The 23,079-nt window shown below is 28.2% G+C and overlaps 1 protein-coding gene and 1 pseudogene across 1 annotated transcript; one reads left to right on the top strand and one right to left on the bottom strand.

The window, feature by feature from the left end:
• The first annotated feature begins 4,507 nt into the window (after positions 1–4,507).
• Positions 4,508–6,089, top strand: LOC131641658 (dihydrodipicolinate reductase-like protein CRR1, chloroplastic). The gene is made up of 7 exons (XM_058911960.1): positions 4,508–4,540; positions 4,932–5,027; positions 5,152–5,280; positions 5,324–5,371; positions 5,466–5,564; positions 5,774–5,878; positions 5,988–6,089. The coding sequence occupies exons 1-7, from the start codon at positions 4,508–4,510 to the stop codon at positions 6,087–6,089; spliced, it is 612 nt and encodes a 203-aa protein (XP_058767943.1).
• Positions 6,090–20,181: 14,092 nt separating this feature from the next.
• On the bottom strand, positions 20,182–22,408 carry LOC131641657 (uncharacterized; annotated as a pseudogene).
• Between the last annotated feature and the right edge of the window lie 671 nt (positions 22,409–23,079).

Genomic DNA, 23,079 nt, shown 5'->3' with positions numbered 1-23,079 from the left:
TTACAATATTATATATTAAACTTTAATTTATTTTTAAAAAATATTTAATTACTTTGTTTAATATTATAAATTAATTTAATTTGATAAAATTAAAAAAATTAAATTCATTCAAGAAAACTCTCTCTTTTATAAAATTGTTTCATTTAATTAATTAGTACTAAACAAGAAGTATTGTTTTAAAAAACAAATTATTAGTTACAAAATGTGTGTGTGTGTATATATATGTGTGTGTATATATATATATATATATATATATATATATATATATATATATATATATATATATATATATATATATATATATATATATATATATATATATATATATATATATATATATATATATATATAAAATGTAAAGAAGTTAAATCTTAAACTGAAAGTAAATAATTTTTAATTATACTAAATTGAAATATGTCAACTAAATTAATATATAAATTATTAACTAAACAAGTAATATGTAACACTAAACAAATAAATAACACTAACAAATAAATAACTTAACTAATATATGTTGCTTAATTTATTTTCATTAACTATCACATTTATTTATTTATTAAATATTATATTAATAATTATACTAACTAATATTAAAATTTTTAAAAAATTGTAATATTGTAAAAAAATTAATCTTAAAAAAATAGTAAAGGGATTATTATACATATTTTAAACATATTATTTAACTACTATTTATAGTAAAGGAATTAATAAATTTTAAACATATATTACATAACTACTATTTATTTTACAAATTAATTTTACATGAGCATTATTAGACATATTTTAAACATATATTATTTAAAAACTGAATATACATATATTAAACATGAGAATTATTATACATATATTAAAAACTGAATATTATATAGTATATATTATTTTTTAATAAAACGTTAATAATTAAAATATATTTACGTTTAATTTATTTTTAGTTTATTAATATTAGTTTTATTTAATTTCAGTTTATTAAATATATTTTATTTACTTTTAGTTTATTAAACATATTTTATTTACTTTTATTTTATTATATTTTAATATTTATATAATATAATATTCAAATATTATATTCAAATATTATATATATATATAGTAAATATTTTAATATTTAAATTTATCAAAAAATATATTTATATTCAATATTTTATTAAATAAAAGTTTATTAAAATATTATATTATTTAACAAACTAAAATAATATATTAAAATATTATATTTACGTTCAATATTAAAATATTATATTTGTGTTCAATATCAATTTTTTATTTTTTAAAATATATATTAACATGAATTAATAGTATATTAAAATATTATATTATTTAAAATATTTTCAATAATATAATAAACTAATTTTAAAAATTATAATGAGTATATGAAATATGGTTGAATAACTCTCATGTAAAATTAATTTGGAAAATAAATAGTTGTTATGTAATATATATACATTTTGGTAAAAGATATTAAACAAGTAATACAAATGGCCTAGTGGTAAGGGATTTTGCTTCCAACCAATTGGCAACACAACAATGTAGGGGGCAAAATAGGCCACTTTTAAAAAACTCTTCGCAATTGAGAGAAGAAAAGAAAAAGTGATGGGTCTACCTAAATTCTATCTCTCTCCTATTTTTTAGCATACCAAATCGGAAAAGTTTCACACTTCTCTCCAACTTCTCATATTACCGATTTTTCTCTCCAACTTCTCTTTTACATTTTACATGGTTATAATTTAGTACCATTTACTAATTTACAAGTTTAATACAATTGACTAGTAAAACATATGGTTTCAATTTCATTAATTTCAATGTTCATACAAAGAGTACAACTGAATTGATACAATTCATAGTATTTCTACAATAAAATATACTCAAAACTAAACAAAATAGCAAAAAACAACCAAGATACAATAAGAGTGTATGTGAAGGCATTAATAATCTTCTGATCTTTTGTAGACTTTAGTTTCAGTTTCTCAATCTTCTTCTTGTTCATTGACATCCCAAACTCGTGTACAAAATTCTTCCCAAATTCTGCACCCAAATTCCTCATAACCTCTAACATCTTTTCACTTTCAAGTGAACATCCATCATATCGAGGACCTTCAAGTATTCCACTGTCAAGTTCACCGTCTCAATGAAATCCATTACAATTATCTTCCTTCTGGAAAGTATTGCAAAACCATTAAGATTATACAAAACGAGATATGGTAAACTATCAACATTAAACACCATTAAGAACTAAGGATATGAAGAAAAGCGAACAAATCCCCCAATTTTTACACTTCCAATATCTTCTTCCTGGGTTTAACTTCGATTTCGTCACAAAAATTTGCATAGGAAGGTGGTGCCCGTAGACTAGAGCTTTCCGTCCACTACTATTGATCTTAGAACTCGCCCTTCTGGCTATTGATTGAAGCTCGTGTATAGGTTGATGTCGTAGTTGTTAGTTGCGCACAAATCCTAGATGCAAAGACAATTCAATTCAATGAAACAATTTATTCTCATTTTAATTTGTTTTGTTTTACATGATAAATAATGTTAATTGGATTCAATAATAAAAATAATTGGAATAAATTACACCTAAGCATGGGTTATACTAAAAATACTTACATGGTAATGACAACTCAGCAAATTAAGTCACCAAATTCACTAAAGGTTTAAAGTGTAAAAATCTTCATATTGCGGAGATGGAATCTGTATTTTTTTTACATTGTTGTTTTTGGAATTCGCCTCAAATGGCAAGGGGGCAAAAAAGTGTTTAACCATTTTTTTAAAAAGGATACCAAATTTTTTTAAAATAAAATACTAAAATTAATTTTCAATTATTTTGATTCAAAATATAAAATAAAAGTAAAATTCACGGGGTCAGATTGTTTTAAGGTTAAAAAGAATATATCTGAAAATATGGCTATAGATTTACAATATTTACAAACATTTCATTCAAGTTTTTAAAAATTGTTCTAGTGTATTTTTTTATTCCTCTAAATAAGTTTGATTAATTATAACTTTGACATTTGTTTTTTTAATTTTTATAATTTAAATTAAATAAATCTTATAATTATAGAAAATAGAAAATAATTGTGATGCACTATCAATTAAAATATTTTATACAATCAACACATCACATCCACTCACAAGTGTTATTTTATATGTGATTTTAAAAAAAAAACCCTTCTACAAAAATTTAACGGCTATGATTCATAGACAGTGTAAAACTCTTTTACATCGTCAATATATTTAAGTTAAATTCTAAAATATTATAAATTTTCATCAAACACATATAAGTAAAAATATAATTCATGGTTGATCATGAGAACATATTTTAAAAAATATATTTTAAGTTTTAAACAAACATACTTGTAGTTAGCAATGTTTTGTATGGTTTTACTTTTATATTTTAGACAATGTGATAATAAGCCTTAGAAATTCACATGAGACACTACTAGAAATATTCGATTTACCTGGGACTTTATTAAATAAAATAAATTTTCCTGCGGCTTAAGAATTGGCAGAAAATTCCGCAGGTATACCTGCGGATTTTGCTGCGGAATATATATTTCAAACAAAAAACCAAACTATTATACATAATCCGCAGGTAATTCCACAGGAAAGTTTCCTGCGGATTTTGCTGCGGATATTTATTATATTAAAATCAAACTATAATAAAAATCCGCAGGTAATTCCGCAGGAAAGTTTCCTCCGGATTTTGCTGCAGATTAATCATATTTAAATGTTTTCTTTAAATAATAGTAATTTTTGTTGCTGCCGCCGCTGTCGATCGTCTCCCTAAAAAGGTTTCCACTTTCCAAATGTGATTTCTAATAATGAGTTTGAATTGTTATCTCCGATGGAATCATTAGAATATTATTGCTATGACAGTATAGAACAAGAACATGGGTTACCTATAAAGCATTTGAAAAAGGTTACTTTCCTTTATGGATATATGCCTATGCAAAAATGTAAAATCTCCTTGTCTTGGTACTTAAAGAGAATAAGTTAAATGGTACTCTACCAAATAGTTTAGGACAACTTTCTAAGGTGTCATACTTATATGTTTTTCCAATCAGTGGACAAACATGATAATGGAATACCATTCTTCATTTTATTACAGTTTCTTTTAAAATCTATTTTTTTAATTTAAATAAATAATTCAATGCCATTTATTTATGCAGTTATACGTACTGTCCCACTGTTGTTGATTTCATTAATTATCTCGCTAAGTGCTGTCGCATGCATGTACTTAAAACAGGATCTCCAAAAGCATGCTGATTTCATTTCAAATTAAGCTATAATTATATTTAGGGGACAACTTCTCTACCCATCACAAAAAGTTGGTAGTGTACCTCAAACCAATCACATGATTCCATCTAATTTAACACATTTAATTATTTATTAAAATACTATAAATATTTGTTGTTTTCAAAGTATTTTACAAAGGAGGTAACCTTACCCAATTTTTTGAGTTGGGTAGATAAAAATTCACCTTATATTTATTCTTTTGTAGGTATTATTCACTGACATGAGTGCTTATGAAGATGATATGACACATAAGGTACTTGGGGACAACTTCTCTACCCATCACAAAAAGTTGGGTAATATACATTCAACCAATCACATAACACCATCTAATTTTAACACATTCAATTATTTATTAAATATTACAATTATTTGTTGTTTTCAAAGCATTTTACACCAGAGGTAACCTTACCCAACTTTTTGAATTGGGTAAATAAGAATCTACCAACAATAAAATATATGAGAATAGGTTTCTCATTCATGATTTAATCTTTCGCTATTTCTTATTTACAATCATTGACTCATAAACTTATAAAGTTACTAAAAGTAAACTTGCAACCATCACCATCACATTTAAATATTGTTACTACTCACATGCATATAAATTGAACTATTAATTCTACATTAATTGATCCATTTTTCACTAGGCAACAACATTTGGCATGAAAAGTGTCATTTACGTACCACAAATCAAATCAGATACGGTCGCAGCATTATCTGCATTCTGTGACAAGGCCACCATGGTGAGCAACGGGTGAGACATATAAAAAAGAAAAAAATACTAATCAATAGTCCACATTTGAATAGAAAATAATGCATCTTTAGGCTAAACCTGCTACTAATCCATTTGGTTAACTATAATATCATGGTGTTTTGGTTGCTCCAACTCTTTCAATAGGATCAATATTATTACAGCAGGCTGCAATTTCAGCTTCTTTTCACTACCGCAACGTCGAAATCGTGGAATCCAAGGATAATGCAAATGTAATAGTTTGTGTTTTTCTCTATAGTTACTTAACATTACATCAATCTCTCTAAGCTCGGTGAAATCTATAACAGAGAAGAAGATTCCTCAACAGATGTTTTGGTAAGAACAAAAACACCTTTAATTCATACACAAAATCAATACAAATAGTGTGAGATAGTATATAACTTGTTTTAGTTATTTGTTACATGAAAAGGCAAGGGGTCAAGTTTTGGGAGATGGAATTCGTGTGCATAGTTTGGTCTTACCAGAGCTTCCTTCAAGTATAACAGTTCACTTTTCTAGTCTAGGAGAGGTATGTCCTTCCCCAAAACCGAAATTTAAGCATGTATTATCCTTTGTAGCATCAGCACCTCCAGAAAAAAAGTGTGTTAGTGTTGGTGTTCAAAACTGACACAGATTATTTTATTCATTTTTTAAGTTATTATGGGTGTCGCATCGGTGTCATGTTTAGCTGTCTGTTTCATAGCTATTATCTTCTCATCATGAGTTGAATTGCTGCAGATTTACACCATCAAGCATGATATTACAGATGTACAATGTCTCATGCGAGGGTTGCTGTTAGCCATTAGAAAAGTAGTGCGACTCAAGTTACCTCAACTATTTCAAGTCTAAGGTTTATGCTAGTTCTATATAATATATAATTTTGCTTAATCTGATTCAATTTTGTTTGGGTCCCTTACTAAGATTTGTTGCACTCTAACTTTTCACTTTTCAGGTTTTGCATTCCCTTGAACTCTTACAAACTATGCCGCCAAAAAAGTCCAAGAAGAAGAATATATCTACTCAACATAACATGAAGAAGTCACTCAACCTTTGAATTTTGATTTGTACTTTTTTTTTTCTTTTTGACTTGGTTGACAAATGATTAGTAATAGCTTGGTTATTTGAATCATTTTTAGTAATGTGACTATATAAGTATTTGTTACGTAATAGATTTAACAATTTGAATGTCTTATTTAAATTCAAAACATTTTAAATTATAGTTGTATTTTTATATTATTGTTATTTTAATATATAATCTATAATGTTTCAAAAAATTATTAAAACAAAAAAATTATATAATTTGAGATAGAAAGTACCTGCGGATTTACCTGCGGAAATTACCTGCGGATTTGCCTACGGAATTTTTTGCGAACTTTCTGCCGAAAATATTACCCACGAAGGTTTTGCTGGGGACCAGAAACCGCAAGTAAATCCGCAGGAAATGTGTTTCCTGCGGAAATTTAGCTCAAATCCGCAGAAAATTAGAGTATTTCTAGTAGTGAGAAAATGGACATACTCTGACTATGTAAATTAATTTTACACTGTTAATCAATCACGATCATGTATTCAGCCACATTAAACTTTTATTTTTAAAAAAATTAATGACATGAAGACTGTTAATTTTTTATTGGATGACACTATAAAACTATTTTACATTGTCAGTGCATATCCATTAAATTCAATTCACATGCACAATGGTGAGTATTAGAGTTTAAATGTTGGTAGTTACATCTGACCTAATAATATCGGCTTCTGTCAATTGAATTATAATTTACGAACATTTAAATAATTTTCTACAAAATATTATTTTAAGACTTAAATGTATTTTTGGTCCATCTTTAATGATTTTCTTAACTTTTTAGTATCCTTTTAAAAAATACTTATTTGCATATGTGACATTGAAACATATTAGTTGACATCTTTTTAATGTTGTCACATCGTTAAAATTTAGCAAATGATTTGTTTTAAAAATAAAATGAATTTAAATATTTTTTCTATTTAAAATTTTAAAAAATATTTATTAATAAAATTAGTGAAACCCAGGTATGAATGTTCTTGCTGAATTTTTTTAATAGGTAATTTGTATCTAGCAGGATTCAAACCTGAGACCTTGAGAGGAGCACACTCTCAAGACGCAAGCGTTTCACCACTAGACCACACACACGCACACAATGTTCTTGGTGGTAACAACCACCTTCTCACTTTTCAGAAACACATATTAAAAACCAACACTTTCCAATTATACTAACATCAACACCAAACAACAATGGTAGAAAAGTCAACAATTAAGAACAACCAAAAATCAAAATAAAACCTTGATCCTAACCCCCAAATCTGTAAGTTTCATCTTCCGTCAACTTTACACCATAATCATATTATATAATTGTTAGAGTTCTTCATAGATCTATAAAATTGTTTGATTTTTTCATTAATGTTTTTTCTCTAAATAGTCATCTTCACCAACTTCACAGGAAATAGAAACAAAATAAAAAAGGGAAGAGGAAGAAGAGATTTTTCAATTCTAGATCTGCGACCTCTATCTTCTTCTCCTTCGAACCACCTTGAGTCACACTCAAAATCGCTGGTCGCCGCTGTAACCAACCACACCGCTGGATTTTGACCACTGCACCGCTCCAAATCCATTATTGCCCTCCATAATCTCTCATTCTCACCGCGTATGAGATTGTTTGTGTTGATTTCAATTCTAGGGTCCTTGGCTTTGCAGGTTTTTAGGATTCTTTGCATGTGTTGTTGTGTTGAAGCGTGTGTGTGTGTGAGAGAGAGAATATTGGATGAATTAGAAACCATGTGGAGAGAGTTTTTCTTTGGTTTTTGCATCTTAAGGCTAACCGAGAGAAAATGAAGGTGAAGAAACGACGAAGGGGGTGAACTGAAGCTATGACTTTATTTGTTTAATTAATAATAATAATAACATAAATTATAAAAAAATGTTTTAATAATATATATTTAATAACGTGGCAATATTATTTAGTAAGTGGAGCCAATTTTAATATATCATGTCATAGATTTAATTTGACTGACATGTGAAGGGGAATCATAAAAAAAACACATAATATAATAAAGAGAGACCAAATAGTTGAGTTATGTTAAAGAGAAAAGCTATTTCTACATCTATTTATAACATCTACACCGTAAAAACAACAAAATATATATAAATTTTATTTTTTAATAATTTATTTTGCATCGGTTTGTGTGTAAGAAAATTTTGCTTTGAAGATTTATACGATGTATGATACAGTTACAATGTACTCAAATATGGTGTATGATTAACAAAGCTCTATGTTAAAGGGGTACTAAAAAATTAAGAAAATCATTAAAGAGAGACCAAAATTACATTTAAGCATTATTTTAAATACTTTATCACTTTTCTATAACATTTTTCAAATATTAAAATTAAAAAAAAAAACTTAAATTTTAAGTTATTTTAAATAATGATAAATATATATATATATATATATATATATATATATATATATATATATATATATATATATATATATATATATATATATATATATATAATAAATTAATATTAATACATAAATTAATATTTTTCAACTCTCGTTTAATTCATTTCTGGGTTTGTTCGTGTGTGTAATGCATAGAATAAATAAAGTTCTTGAATAAAACTGTCGGCTTGACATTACCAACAAATAAAACTGTCGCCTTGAAACAAAAAAAAAAAACTGTCGCCCGCCACTATAATTTACTTTGATTGCGTCAACATTTGTTAAAATAATTGATAACATATACAGAAAACGTGACACATCGAATAGCCTACATTAACTATAATATGTTTCCTTCTATTATTAATTACTACTACTACTAATAAAAATTGTACTTTTGAGAAGGATATTATCCAAAATGGTGTCAAATGACGTAGCTAGTGATGAGGTTTACTTGAATTGATTAGACTTCTTATCAAGAAGATTCATAGCAAGTTATTAAAATATAAACCGGCGCAAGAAAAATGTATGGGTGTGAACGACTACCCAATAGCAATGCTATGGTCTATATTATTCCTTTATAAGAGACTTTTCATTACCATAATTGAAAAATATCTACTAGTAGTAATTTGCTTCATGGATGATATGGTAAGACCAAGATCCAATTCTACTAGAATTCATGAAGTGACAATTAATGTTGTCAGTGTTGTTTATGTTTATAACAACATCATGGGAGTAGAACTAGAAACCAATCCTCTTCATGGTCTTGTCACCTTCATGTTTTTTGTACTTCTTGCTTTCCTCCAAGTTAGTTATCCAAATAATCCCACTGCATTTCAACTTCATCCAAAGACAATGTTAGTCTCTGTTGCTAGCTTTCTACTATATTGTATGGGCTATTGGATTAACCTTAAGTTTGCCGCAAAGCTAGATACCTTCATGGAAGTGTTTGCTTCACTTTCAATAGTTTCTTTGGTGTTGATGTTCTTTCCAGACAATTGGGCATTTCTTGGATTCATTATCGTGTATACATTATGGTTCATTTGTCATGTACTCGTTGTGATTATTAGACTCCAACGACAAATGAGAAGGGGGTCGCAACAACTCTTACCAAATACCTCAATAAATTTGAATTGATTACACATTTTTCCAAGATTTTGTGCTTTTGATTATACTACACATTGTTGTTGTAATGTTATGGAACATTGGAATTTTTGCATGTTTAAGTTCAGATATGTAACCGGTATTATATAAAGTTGAACTATCAATGATAAATACTTACATCAAAAGTAAAATTAGTCTCTTAAGTTTTGAGTTTTTTTTATCCATTTTCATTCCCACTTTAGAGAAAGAAAGAAAGAGGACTTTTGTAATTCAAAATTTTAGAAAGTCTGACTAAGCACTGTTTCAACTAAAATTCAAAATTAAGTTCTCTATAATAATTTGTCCTTAATTAATAATGTTGATCCTTTGTTAAATTCAATATTTTCTAGCATTTTAATTCCACATCCATTTTAATATACGCGTTACAAATCTATCATATAAGAAAAGTCTCCCTTTTCTTGATCAATGGGACTGTTCACATCAGCTGCTGTCTCCACAATATTCCACATAAGCAGCCTCAATCTTCTATTCTCTCAACCTTATGTTTCACGTATCTATTCTAATTCCAATTTCAAAAACTGTTTCTCACGTTCTCTTTCTTCTACCGAACTGTTTCTATTCCAATTTCAAAAACAAAAATTTCATTACGCTACCCAATAACTAAATCTTCTCACAAATTCATTTTATCTCTCACTCATATCCAAATCCGTAACTTCCCATTGAGAATCTCAATTCACCCCAAACCCATAACCATGGGTACCGAAACAAAATCAATCGATCACATCACATAACCCTTGATTCAAGAACCACAAACCAACAATTAAAACAGTGAATTTTTATCAGAACCAGTTCCTGAATCATTTTTTCTAATTCTAATAGCTTATTATTTTTTTGTTGTGTTCGAAGGTTGATGATGCTCCGTCGCCGTTTCACCAGTGAAATCTAGAAACAAAGGTATAGTAACAACCATTCATATAATTCCGCAGCAGATTTACTGTTCTGTTTTAAATTTTCTTTTAATTTGAATTGATTTTTTTAATTTGCTAAACTACTGAAAGTATTTGATGTTATATAGTTGTTGAATAATATAACTGATACTATGAAATTTGAAAGTTTTCTCTTTTAATTGATTTGGTGTTCTGATGTTTGTTTTTTTTATTGGATTGTTTTTATTGTGGTGGTAGATCTGTGGCAACGGCAACGGATTTGTAGCGGTGAGTGTGGTGGACGTCGAATTCGAAATGGTTATTGTGTTTTACCGGCGATCCGATGATGACTGTGCTCTGAATGAAATGTTTTACTGCTTCATGGTTAATGGTTTGTTAGATTTAATATTTTTTTGACAAAGTTTTGATTTTTCCTCAAAATTTTATCTGGGCTGTGTTCAATTTTTTATTCTCGTAGCTTATTCTCATTCACATTGCGAAATCTGCATGTGGGTATTGATGCATATTCATGGCTTCATAAAGGAGGTGAGTAAAAATCTGTTTTTTATCCAGTTTTGAAATTCACCCATTCATTGTATTGAATCAATTTCTGTTTTGATATTCAAGTATTTGTTTTATTTCTGTTTTTTAAAATTTTTCATTTCAAGTTTTAGGATTTGAATCAATTTTTTTTTTTTATGTTTGTGTGATGGTTGTTTTAGGGAAAGGAATGGTTATCATGATTTGGCAATGGCCAAGCTCAAATAAGGGAATGTTAATGCTGCTTCAGAGCTATTTCAGGTTATGAGCATTTTCAAATTTAAAATTACATACTAAGGACACCAAAAACACGACACCGACACATCATGTTTCCCGAAAATGAAGAAAGTTTGTTCTTTAGATACATTCGATTTATCTCTTCTTTTTTTAATGTTATTGTTTTTTTTTTCTTTTACAATGTTGCGTTGTGTATTATTGATTTCTTAATATTATGAGAAGGAATGTTATTGTTTGTTTTTTTTTCTTTTACAATGTTGCGTTGTGTATTATTGATTTCTTAATATTATGAAACCTTCTCAGATATAAAAGCTTAGGATTTAATCATCTTTTCAAGTTTCTATTAGTGTGAATTAAATGGTTTGATGTTTTGGCTTATTAGTATATTAGTTAAAGTTTCATACATTGATCAACTAGATAAGTTTTTGCTAAACTTTTCTTTGTGTATGTTCCAGGAGTAACTCTTCTTTATAAGTAGAAGCAGTGGAAGAAACAGAAATCATTTTCCTTTTTGTGGCCTTTTGGCTCTTTTATTTATTTATTTTTTTGGTTACAGGCTCTTTTATCTTTAGAAGTGCATATATTGTTTGGTAAATTTAATATTAATTAGATTCCTTTTGGCTCTTTTATCTTTAGAAGTAATATATTGTTTTGTAAATTTAATATTAATTAGAGTTTTTAATATAATTTATGTTACTTTATGACTGAAGAGTACACTCAAATCCTATACTTTATGAATATTGATTAAAGAATTAATTTAAATATAATTTTTGTTATTTAATGACAAAATAGTATAAATAAATCCTCAACTTTAGATTTTTAATACTATTAATTTATTCTTAAAATATAAAATTTTAATAAACTAATTATATATTAAAATATCAATAAATAATATAAATATAATAAATTTATTGATACTTACTTTTTTAAATTAGGTAAAAAAAATTAAGTGATGTATTTAAAATAATATTTATTTTAAAATAATAGTTTTATTAGTAAAAAATACTAAAAGTAATATTAATTAGAGTTTTTATAACTGTAGCTCAAGTAAAAGCGCAGAAAACATTTTCTTTTTTGGCCTTTTGACTCTTTTATCTTTAGAAGTACATATATTTTTTGGTAAATTTAATATTAATTAATATTAATTAGAGTCAGGGCCGGCCCAACATAATGTGAGGCCTAAGGCGACTATTAAAACATAATTTTTTTTTGTTCATCCACTATAATTAAATATTTGATTTTCAAAAGTTCTAAGATTTTTTACGACTAAATTTTTAATATCTATTTTTTACGACTAAATTTTTAATATCTATTATGAAACTAATGTTAGTTTTTGTAGTTAAATATTTACATTTTTTAATCAAGATTGAGTTATCTTTCAAAATACAATATTGAATAGTAAATTTTTTTCACTTGTGGCCCTATCAGATTTGAACACAAGACCTTTCAATTAAAACATTATTCACTTACCAAGTGAACTAAGCAAGCATTTATATACAATTTTCGTTTTCAAAAGATATACTGAATTTTAATTTTTTGAGGTCCAAAATACCTTTAAAAAAATAATTTTTTTGAGGCCCAACGCGAGGGCCTTGCCCGCCTTACCCTTGGGCCGGCCCTGATTAGAGTTTTTAATATAATTTATGCTATTTTATGATTAAAGAGTACACTCAAATCCTATATTTTATGAATATTGATTAAAAAATTAATTTAAATATAATTTATGTTATTTAATGACATAATAGTATAAATAAATCCTCAATTTTAGATTTTTAATACTATTAATTTATTTTTAAAATATAATTTTTTTAATAAATTAATTATATTTTAAAATATCAACAAATAACATAAATATAATAAATTTATTGATACTTACTTTTTGAAACTATGTAAAAAAAAAAATTAAGTGATGCATTTAAAATAATCTTTATTTTAAAATAATAGTTTTATTTGTAAAAAATACTAAAAGTAATAATTTATTTATTATAAAGTTAAGTAACTTTTTATTTTTAACATGCATCACATAACTCTTAAACAATTCAAATTTTTCTATTTGAAGTTTTTAATTAAATTTCAAAAATTAGTGTTACGTTATAATTATGTTAACAAATAATGCTCTTTAGTTTAGTTTCTACACTATATATTAGTCGTACAAATAACTAAATCAATGATTGTAAAAATATATCATTAATTGCAATAACATCTATATTTTGTATAACTAATGCAAATAAATTAAAATATACCTCACAATGTATATTAATTAAAATTTAAATATATATATATATATATATATATATATATATATATATATATATATATATATATATATATATATATGTGTGTGTGTGTGTGTGTGTGTCAGTCATAAATTTAAATACGATAATATTTTATGTGACTTATAAATTAATAAAAAAAAATTACGACATTATGGGTGAAAATATTTTACTGATACTGTGAAAAAACAAAAACAGAAAAATATCCATGTCATTAGTTGAATCAATTACTTCAACAATATATCCTTTTATTTAAAAATATAAATATAGAATATTTTTTTTTAAATAACTTTAAATAATTCAATAAATCTTAATCAAATATATTAATTTCCAGTTTTAATATAGCCTATAATTTTATTTTAATTTTATATGAGATTATGACTTGGTTTAAATTAAGAATAAAGATATTTTCACCATGAAAGGAGAATGAAATATTAAATATGAGAATCGCATAACAAATAATTATAAATTTAGAAACGGGAACAAGATAGTTTATTACTATACATAAAATAGTGTATAGAGTTTTCAATCTATAAGTTGATAGTAAAATTGTATATTTTTTTGGTACAAAATAAGCCTATAATCTAAATGAATGAAATAAAATTCAATATAAATACTAATTGAATGAAACATAAGTAATGTATGAATAAATAGTATCAAAATTGTATGATATTTTTTATTAATCATACCATTTTTTTGTCATTTATAAAATTTAAAATTTTAACGAAATAACCTCATCAATGATTAATACATATTTATCTATATATAATATAAAATAATTGAAATATTGAAATTTAAGCTAAATACAAAAAAATATAGGCTAATCATTGAATTTTATGTATACAACTATAATAATAATTGAATAAATATCTGTGTAAAAAAATAAGAGTGATCCAAATACGAGAATCTTACTTTCTTTCTTTTTGTAGATGGAAACAAATTTTTTATTGATTCAAATATTATCTCTTTTAAAAATAATAAACTATTTTGATTATGAATAATTAATATATTATTTAATTTTTCTTTATTTCATCACAATGCCTTATTTTTTCAAATTTGTAAATAATTCACGAGAACTTAACATACCATACCAGTACCCATGCGAACCCACGGGTATTGATATAGTACGCGCATATAATACTGATATTAAGCTATTGATTTAAATATTAATTAATAACTAGAACAAGTTTACTATTGATTTAAATATTTTTATAAACAATTTCAAAACAAAAATTATCACTTGTGCGAACACACGAGTACTGATATGGTACGCGCATATGGTAATGATATTAACACATTTAATTAAATATTGAATAATAACGCGAATAAGTTTACTATTGATTTAAAAAAATTATAAATAATTCCAAAACAAAAATATTTATATATAGGAATAATTATACTGTTGATTCATGTAACATCCATATTTCTCTAAGCATGAGAATAAGTAATAAGATCTAACGGCTACTAAGTGGCAAGATGTCATTAAGTATATGGACATATTAAGAGTTGTTAAGGGAGAATTAGTAGGAATGAATATTAACGGGAACACGGAGTTACTGATCAAAATAATAAATATTAACGGGAACATGAAGTTACTAATCAAAATATTGAATATTAACGAGAACAAATTTGGAATATTAACGGGAATACAAAGTTACTGATCAAAATAATGAATATTAGCGGGAACATGAACTTACTGATCAAAATATTGAATATTAACGGTAACATGAAGTTACTGAATAAAATATTGAATATTAACGATAATATGAATTAGTGATCAAAATATTGAATATTAACGGGAACATGAAGTTACTTATCGAAATATTGATTATTAACGGGAAAATGGTGTTTATTGATAAAAATATTCAACATTAACGGGAACATGAAGTTACTGATCAAAATATTGTATATTAACCAGAACATGAAGATATTGATCAAACTATTGAATATTAACGGAAACATGGAGTTATTAATTAAAATATTCAATATTAACGGGAACCAATGTTAGTAAGTTAAAAGTAAATGTGAATAAGTTTATTGCATTGGACAATCGACATTGTGTTGTCTGGTTTTTATGCAGGTCACATTTTTTTCTACTATTGGTAAAATATTAATAATTTAATTCAAAAAATTGATCTTTCCAATTTTTATTACATACTAATAAAACAACATATAAACTTTATTTTCTTAATTACTTTTTATTTTCAATATTCAATTTTTTAATATTAGTATTTTTTATAACTTTTTCAATTTTAACCCAAATTTAATCTTTTACTGATACCTTTTACTGATAATTTTTTTGAATATTAACGGGAATAAATTTGAAATAATAATGGGAACACAAAGTTATTGATCAAAATAATTAATATTAACGGGAACACGAACTTATTGATTAAAATAATGAATATTAACGGGAACATGAAGTTACTGATCAAAATATTAAATATTAACGGGAACAAATTTGGAATATTAACGGGAATACGGATTTACTGATCATAATAATGAATATTAGCGGGAACATGAAGTTACTGATCAAAATATTGACTATTAACGGGAACATGAAGTTACTGAATAAAATATTCAATATTAACGAGAACGTGAGTTACTGATCAAAATATTAAATATTAACGGGAACATGAAGTTACTTATCAAAATATTGAATATTAAGGGGAAAATAATGTTTATTAATCAATATATCCCAAACTTTGGGCCAATCTATTGAAAAGAAATTTCTATATTTTACATATTTGTTTTTAGGATATTTACTTCTACAATAATATCTATATTGAACAAAATAATACTTTCCCTATCATTTTTTATTTCCCTCAATCACAATGCGCGAAAACGACGGGTACCCGTGCGAACGCACGGGTAAGACACTAGTTTTTTAATGAAAGATTGTAGAAATACTACCAATCAACAATGGCAGTTGCTAAGACAAATTAAATGATTAACAAAATGTACCTTCATTTTTTAATCTTTATTTCCTTTTTTGAATAACATTCTTTGATGTTTTCTTAGACTTTTTTTTCGAGTTTGGAGGGGAGGGAGGGAAAGGCTTACGAAAACAAAAATTAAAAAAAAATATAGAACAACAGGGCCGTCTTTGAGGACGTGCAATGCGGACTACAACACAGGGCCTCAAAATTTTCAAGGTTAAACTATAGGTAAATAGGGCCTCATAAACTATTTTTCAGTTTAAATCATGATTAAAAAGGGCCTCAATTTGTTTTGTCATAGGTAAATTATAGTTAACTTACACAGGACCTCCAAAAACTTGAGAGGGCTCTGTAGAACAATATTTGGCATTTTTTTTAAAAATGATTTTGTTTAGAATGATAAAAGAGTCATTATCACCACTAAATTTTTAATTTTCAGAATACTATAAGAAGCTAAAAGATATTTGGAAAATTTATGTAAGCCCTCCAAAACCCTCTAAAACTCTCCTTTTGCAAGCCCTCCAAAATTTATGTAAGCCCTCCAAAACCCTCTAAAGCCCTCCATACTTGAACGTCTCTACTAACTATCATCTTTTTGCTTATGGGGTCGAACAACCTGTATCCTTTTGTTTTTTCATCATATCCAATTAGTATGTATTTTTGACTCTTGTCTTCAAGCTTCCTTCTTCTCTGATCTGGTACATGTGCATAAGCGACACTGCCAAAAACTTTGAAGTGAGACACAATTGGCTTTTGTCCACTCCATGCTTCTTGTGGTGTTAGATCTCTCAACTTAGAATGTGGACACCTATTCTGAATATAGATTGCACATTGTACAGCTTCTGCCCAAAATTCCTTCGACATGTTTTTGTTCTTAAGCATCGAACGAACCATGTCAAGGACAGTTCGATTCTTTCTTTCAGCTACTCCATTTTGTTGAGGTGAGTATGATGCAGTTAGAAATCTCCTTACGCCTTGTTCTTCACAGTAATTCATAAAGGCTTTCGACATGTACTCTCCACCTCTGTCTGATCGAAGAGCTTTGATGTGTCTGTCAGTTGCTTTCTCCATCATTACTTTGAATCTTTTGAAGGCTTCAAATGCTTCAGATTTTTCTTTCAAGAAATAAACCCAAGTCTTTCTTGAGAATTCATCAATGAATTAAATGAAATACTTTTTACCACTGAAGGATTCTGGAGTGATTGGTCCACATATGTCAGTGTGAATCAATTCGAGAATGTGTTTAGCCTGATATTCCGCTTTCTTTTTAAATGAGGTTCTTGTTTGTTTGCTAAGCACACATTCTTTGCAAAACTTTCCTTCATACTCCATATCTGGCAGTCCATGCACCATATTCTTCTTTACTAATCTTTTTAACCTAGTATGATGCAAATGACCAAAACGTCGATGCCACATAGAGGTTTTGTCTTTGACATTGACTTGCAAGCATTTTTCTCGAATTTTTCTCAAGTTCAACTTGTACATGCGATTTCTCCCCATTTCAACTTGTACGACCAAATGCCATGATTTATCCTTCAGGTGCAGTATTCGATCCTTCATGAATATCGAATAACCCTTCTCTGTAAGTTATCCCAAACTTAAGATATTTGCCTTGAGATTTGGTACATAGTATACATCTTCGATTGACCCAGTTAAGTTGTCTTTCTACAGGTAACAAATTGTTCCTTTGCCTTCAACCTTCACTTTTGATTCATCTCCACAGGATACATGACCATCTTCTATCTTCTAAATCTCTTTAAACATATGTTTTTGACCACACATATGATTGCTCGCCCCTGAGTTAAGGTACCATATGGTGTCATTCCCTACGTCTACTTCCTTTTGAGTCATCAACAGGTAGCCTTCGTTTGAATCTGTTTCTAGAGCAAAGTTTGTTGTCTCTTCCACCTTTTTCCTGAGTCGACAATCTTTTGCAAGATTTCCTATTTTACCACAGTTATAACAACTGTAGGAGTTACAATCCTTCGCATAATGCCCCTGTTTGTTACATTTATAACATTCAATGTTTGAGTCATTCGATCTACCTCCCCTTTGCCCACATCCTCTACCGCGCCAATTCTGTTGGCTGGTCTGTCCTCTTTCAAAGTGGCTAGTATGATAGCTTCGACCACCATCACGAACTCCACGCCCACGACCTCTCCCACGCCAATTTTGAGAGAAGAGTGCTTTTTCGTCTTTGATGGATTCTTTGACTTGATCTGCTTCCTCGACTATCTCCTTTTTTTTCTTGCGCTGTTCATGTGCCTCAAGTGATCCAGCGACTTCTTCGACAGTTATCGTCGAAAGGTCCTTTGACTCTTCTATTGCGCACACAATATTTTCAAATTTGTCTATCAAAGATCTCAGAATCTTTTCGACAATACGAGCATCCAACATTGTTTCTCCATTTCGATTCAATTTGTTTGCTATCGTTTGAACACGTGTGATATAATCCGACACAGACTCTGTCTCCTTCATCTTCATTCTCTCCAATTCTCCTCGAAGAGTTTGCAAGCGAACTTACTTAACTCTATCTGCTCCTCTGAATGATGTTTCTAGCGTGTCCCAAGCTTCCTTCGACATAGTCGAACTAACGATTTTCTCGAATGCTGATTCATTTACCGCTCTAAACAACATGTACAATGTTGTTTTATCTTTATATCGCGTCTCTTTCAATGCCTTGAGCTAGGCTGCTGTGAATCCCGTCACATTTGCTACTTCTTCAAAACCATCGTTTGTTACTTCCCACACATCTAGAGATCCAAGAAGCGCCTTCATATGGATACTCCAATTCTCATTGTTGGACCTTGTTAGTCGTGGCAGTGGCATTTGATTCATCATGCTTGTCATGTGCTCTGATGCCAATTTGAAGACACTACAACACACATTATAATGATACTTCTAGAGAGGACAACAATTTACTCTGATAAACTGAATGTTGTTAATTGTCTTACATAATATTGTAATAGTGAGGTCTTTATATAGAGACCAAAAGAGTAGTAGAAGAGTTACAACATTAAATGTCAAAACTAGTTCCTAGGGTATTTAAAGTCCTTTTAACTGCCCAAGAGAATCTAACCTTTTTATCTACCCAAGACAGATTTAAGTTTATTCCCAACAGAAGTTACTTTCATTCCAAATTAGCTTAACTGGATGATGAATTCCTCTGTTGCTATAATTTTAAGAATATGTTCAATGACTAACTAATTGAACCTTATTGGTGTACTTCACATGCTGAAGAATCCTTATGTATTCAACTAGTCTCCAACTTTTTCTTCCTCTTTAGTCTTTTCTTTTATTTGAAACTTTCGGATATGATTATTGAGTATCGTTTTTGTTTTGTTATGTATTAAACTAGTTAGCAAATTCGTCATGTTCGTCATTCTATTTCGTGAGCTATCTTTCATGTTTAAATTATTGAAAATCCGAATCTTAGTCAGCACATGGTTATAAATTTAACTTCTATATTGAGATTCTTATGTTACAAGCTCCTAGAAAGGAAAAGGACGACAACCATTATCTTTCTTTGAGCAGATTAGTGTTACACCAATAAGAAATGGCTTCATGTATAATAAACCAAAAATAATGTCTTACATTTGGTCTTGTTGACAAAATGGTCAGAATTCAAATTCATGCTCATCAAGTCAGCTCAACCTCCAATCAAGATTCAGCTGCAGCATCTGTATTTGTGTATGAAAGAAAAAAAAAAGAAAAAAGAAAAAAAATCTCTAAGTTGGCAAATTACAAATACATTAGACATTATTAGGTATGAAAGTTAGAGGTGTGTTCAAAATAAGAAGGGTTCCAATCAAACTCACAGTATGACTTGATGATCATATTGTAGAGTCCATAGCATAATATAATAAGTTGTTACTATACTTACTAAATTACTATCCTAATTTTCACACACACTCTTCCTTTCACATTATTCGAACACCTCCTATACCTCTCTTGATCATGTCTCTCATTTTCATTTCTCTTCATCATTTTCTTTTTAACTATCTTCATTGCACACGGCTTTCACACACCATCGAGTTTTTGAGAGAATCAATGGATATAACATCGGTTTTTGATATCCTACAACAACAATCAAGTCTTATCCCACTAGATGGGATTGGCTACATGGATTAAATTACGCCATAATATTTTATCAAAAACCCTGTGTCTATCCAACTCGTTAATCTCAAAATCTTTCTTAATAATTTCTTTTATAGTTTTTCTAAGTCTTCCTCTACCTCTAGTTGATTAACTACTCTCCATCTTATCTATGCTCCTTAAAACAGAATTCATAAGTCTTCTTTCTACATGCACAAATCACATAAGTCTATTTTCCACCATCTTTTCTACTATACAGTGGCGGAGTCAGAAATTTTAGGGAGCCTCGGCAAAAATTTTACACCATGTTTTTATTAATTTTACACATTGTTTCTACTAATTTTGCCTTTGATTTTGTCTAAAAAAAATTCCCTTTATTTTGTTCAAATATTTTACACATTGTTTTTATTAATTTTGCCCTTAATTTTATCTAATAATTATTAATTTTTTCCTTGATGTTGTCTAAAAATCGACTAATAGTGTGGGGAGTATACACCGAAAGGAGGGCTCGCTGGGCTATAGCTCCGCCCATGACTATAGGTGCTACCCAATAACCCATTTAATATTGTCATTTTTAATTTTATCTCATCTAGTCTCATCATACATACAACGCATATCTTGATCTCTGCTACACTTTATTTACTTTCGTGTTGGTTTTTTACCGACTAACACTTTATCATGTACAACATCACCCGCCCATCTTACATTTGTTCAATAAAAATTTCTCTTCGATTTAAGCGGTACTTTCATGCACATAAAACACTTGAGGTCTTTCTCCATTTCAACCATGTAGCATGACTGGAAAATAATGCATTGTTATAACTTATACCTAGTGACTTACTGAGAAGTCAAAGTATCAATTTAATGAACTAGTTTTAAAATCACGCATATGGTTATGATTTGTTGGCTTTTTTAAACTGTCTACACCAACAATGTATCCAAATTCAAAAGTAAAATACTTTATTGGATCAAATAATAGAAATATAACCTGAAGTATAACAAAAAACGAAAAATATACTCTTGATTGCATCAGAGTTATAAGCATTCTTAAACCTTTCAACTAAAGAGGTATAGAAGAGCTTAGCTCTTTGAGGCGCCATTGCCACATGGAAATCTGGCTTGTTACCTTTCAATAATGCTTACAACGTAAATTGACTCACTATACAAATCCATAATCAAGCAATTAGAACATGTTTGAATAAACAACTTAGTTAAACATTATCGCACAATTACTTATAGCATAAAGTCTTGTTTGGATAATCCATTTAAGGTAAATTTTTGGATACCCATGAGTTTAAGTTGGGTTCCAGTATCTTTAGTGTAAATTGTTTTAAAATTTGAATTTATTTTAAAATATAATTAAAAAAATAATATGACATTGAATTATTATATTTGATTGGTTGAGAGTACTGATACCCAACTAAATTCAAGGGTACCAAATTGTTCACGACAATTTATTTTACAACTTATGGCATATGCGATTTTAAATGTGGTTGCATACTTTACCAACTATCTGCATGACATTATGATCCCATGCTTTGCCACTATCTTAATTGGTAATAACCTCATGTTCAACACCTTTCAACATCTGTTAAATTTAAAAAGTAGATATACAAACGAATTATTAAGTTGAAATTCTAAAGTGGAATAGAATCAAACATGTAATCGGCGTCGGCGTTGGATCGGAATCGTGAATACCGATAAGAACGAGAAGGCTGGGACCGATTTCCGATACGATGCGGCCTTTGACTTCGACAGATGCAGAGGCCACGCGCTGAACCATCGCTCGCATTGCTCTGACTCAAAGTGCCTTCGTAGTTCTTCTCTTGTTGTTTGGAAGTGTTGTTCTGATTTTTTTTGTTGCTACCTACGAATCTACACGGCCACAACGATTGGGTTTGCAATAACTGCATTTCTTTTTTAAAATGTTGTTATTGTTGAAAATATTTTTTCTTTTTCAATTTTAATCGTTAGGTGCTCATGTTTTTTAAAATGAAATAAATAAATAAAAACAATAAAAATAAATAAATAACAATAACTTAAAATAATTAATTTGTTGTCCCAAAATTATTTGAATTTTTTTAAAAGGTTTAATGAATATGACCCTGTAAAATAGTTTTACAGAGTCCTCTAATGGGATTATATTATTCTGCATACTTTTTTTAACAAAGCAAAACAATGATTTCTCATTCATAATCAAAAGTTCAATACAAGGAGGAATTACATGAAGAATACTACGTCTAGCCTAAGAATTGGCCGCCTTAGTTAACGAGTGAGCAACCATATTCGCTTGACGTTTGACAAACTTTACCTCAAAGTTGGAAAAATCATGAAGTAACAACTTAATATCGCTAACTATAGAATAAAATTCAGAGTTTCATGCAGTAACAGATTGACAAGCTTAAATCACTTTAATGGAGTCACTTTCAAAAGTAACCCGATCAAGATGTAACATAGTAACAC

This window comes from Vicia villosa, unplaced genomic scaffold (genome assembly GCF_029867415.1).
Source record: "Vicia villosa cultivar HV-30 ecotype Madison, WI unplaced genomic scaffold, Vvil1.0 ctg.003908F_1_1, whole genome shotgun sequence".
Taxonomy (NCBI): Eukaryota; Viridiplantae; Streptophyta; class Magnoliopsida; order Fabales; family Fabaceae; genus Vicia; species Vicia villosa.
Note: the sequence above shows the minus strand (reverse complement) of the source record. Positions and strands in the feature narration are given on the sequence as shown.

What these genes read in the sequence shown, in the direction of transcription:
- LOC131641658 (XM_058911960.1), top strand. Translation starts at nt 4,508, where the DNA reads ATGAGTGCTTATGAAGATGATATGACACATAAG. An exon ending in ATTCCTCAACAGATGTTTTG is followed by an intron (nt 5,372 to 5,465) that starts GTAAGAACAAAA and finishes TTACATGAAAAG; the next exon opens with GCAAGGGGTCAAGTTTTGGG. An exon ending in AGTTACCTCAACTATTTCAA is followed by an intron (nt 5,879 to 5,987) that starts GTCTAAGGTTTA and finishes TTCACTTTTCAG; the next exon opens with GTTTTGCATTCCCTTGAACT.